The sequence below is a fragment of the Anneissia japonica genome, unplaced genomic scaffold, assembly GCF_011630105.1.
Source record: "Anneissia japonica isolate Jap-2015-1 unplaced genomic scaffold, ASM1163010v1 scaffold287938_len408866_cov212, whole genome shotgun sequence".
Classification (NCBI taxonomy): Eukaryota; Metazoa; Echinodermata; class Crinoidea; order Comatulida; family Comatulidae; genus Anneissia; species Anneissia japonica.
Window position 1 is genome coordinate 119,569 of NW_022696173.1, and position 1,869 is coordinate 121,437.

The following is a 1,869-nucleotide window of genomic DNA, read 5'->3' on the forward strand; positions in this document are numbered from 1 at the left end:
TATATATATATATATATTCAATTACTTACTTCCTTCATTAAAATTTACAATTTAGGTTAATATATTGATTGTTTTTAATTTATTTGGTTCGTAAGATACAAGAATAGAAGATATTATCATAGATTAAAATACAAGAGATCGATTCGATAACATTAAAGATACAACTTTAAAACTATCGTGATAATAAGCAGTAGGAACAACGAGGATAAGTCACAAATGATGTCGTAACTCCATTTAAGGAGTCCTCATAAATATGCAAATAATTTAACTTTTATTTTTAAAATTTTAAAATAGGAATACATTAGTAGAATATTACGGGGAAGTTTCTAGGTTAATGGCAGACTGTTTAATATAAATGTTACATGCATATTTAAACCTTTTCAAGTTATTACATTCCTTAACATCTATTGGGAGACGGTACCATTTTGTAACACAAATATAATAAAAACAGTTTGTGGCCATGCTCTTATTTATTGGGACACAAAACTTATGAGCTTCCCCTGGTTTGGTATTGGTTCTTCGGAAATCTAAGTGGTCTACGAGATAAACTGGACATTGGTCATGAAATCATACCTGAATGCTTGATAAAGGCGAATTTAGGTTTACCAATTTTTTTGTCTTATCTAGCGAGAAAGCCATTTTTACGCATGCCCATGTTTATATTTCTCATTGATTATTATTTTCCAGTTGGTTTTGGTCTACAAATTACTACACGACGACCACTTTAGGGAGCGTATGAACTCTCGCATCATATATGACGTCAAGTGTCAAGCATCCGTTAAGAGGAATCCTGGGACGGCGAACGACTACACGTTCGGCGCCGACGTCCGTGTAAGAGACACTGTAGCTATAAGAATAATTCGAGATGTACATAAAACAAATAAACCGCTTTTTATATACAACATACAAATTTCAAAATTTTATGATTATGGCACCTCTAGTTGGCCGGAAATGGCAGTCTCAAACTTAATTTGAATATAATTTTCTCTTTTCGCCACTTTAGAATTTTGAAACAAAATAGGGAGGATGGGCGGATTAGGCCCCCTTGAATCTGCTACTGAAATACTCATCATAAAAAGTTTTTCAATTTATACTGGAAATTATAATCATGACCGCTTATATATTTTGTACAAACTAACATTCATAAAAATAAAGATTTATTATCTACTAATTAGCTTGTGACGTATTCGAACCATGAAAAACAAATGAGATAGAGGGCGTAATCTTCAAACAGTCACTCTAATTTTTAATAAGGTTTTTCTTTTTCTTCTCTTTTTGAATTCTATTTTGTGCAAGTAGTATTATATACAAATACAATATTGTGAGTAAAAATACTGCCGTTTAATTTACGATCAAACAGGACTTGGAGATAGGAAGCACACAAAACATTAGCGTTTTTATTTCACAAACATATAGGTGATTCATTTAATTTATCATTATCATGACGTCATGGCAAGATTGCGTCAACGTAAAATTGGAGTTCGTATACTTGTGGTATCATGCTTTTCAAGGCTGTATAATTATTGTTTAATAACGGCTATATAAAATTCAAATGAATAACTATAATTGTTTGAAATTAAGAAAACAGGAATCTATGTATGCAGACAATATTAAACAATAGTATATACTGGTCCTAATAATATAGAAAAGAAATTGATATGATGTCCCCCGGACTTTGACGTGTCCCCTGTCCCCCACCGATCGACGCCCATGCATGGTGAATGCCATAACCACTTTATGAAACGCTATCTGATGACTTCAAAAGTGCCATTAACAATTGAAACTGTTTTCATTTTTCACCTGTTTGAAGTCACCGTAAGAATAGCAATATATTTTATATATATATATATACATATATATATATATATT

At 31.5% G+C, this 1,869-nt stretch overlaps 1 protein-coding gene across 1 annotated transcript in view; it reads left to right on the top strand.

The window, feature by feature from the left end:
• LOC117101735 (probable G-protein coupled receptor 158) overlaps nt 1–1,869 on the top strand; it is a 24,897-nt gene that overhangs the window by 21,008 nt on the left and 2,020 nt on the right. The window contains exons 7-8 of the mRNA XM_033241774.1: nt 295–304; nt 688–831. Of these exons, the coding sequence (XP_033097665.1) occupies nt 295–304; nt 688–831 (154 nt within the window). The remainder of the gene's footprint in view (nt 1–294; nt 305–687; nt 832–1,869) is intronic.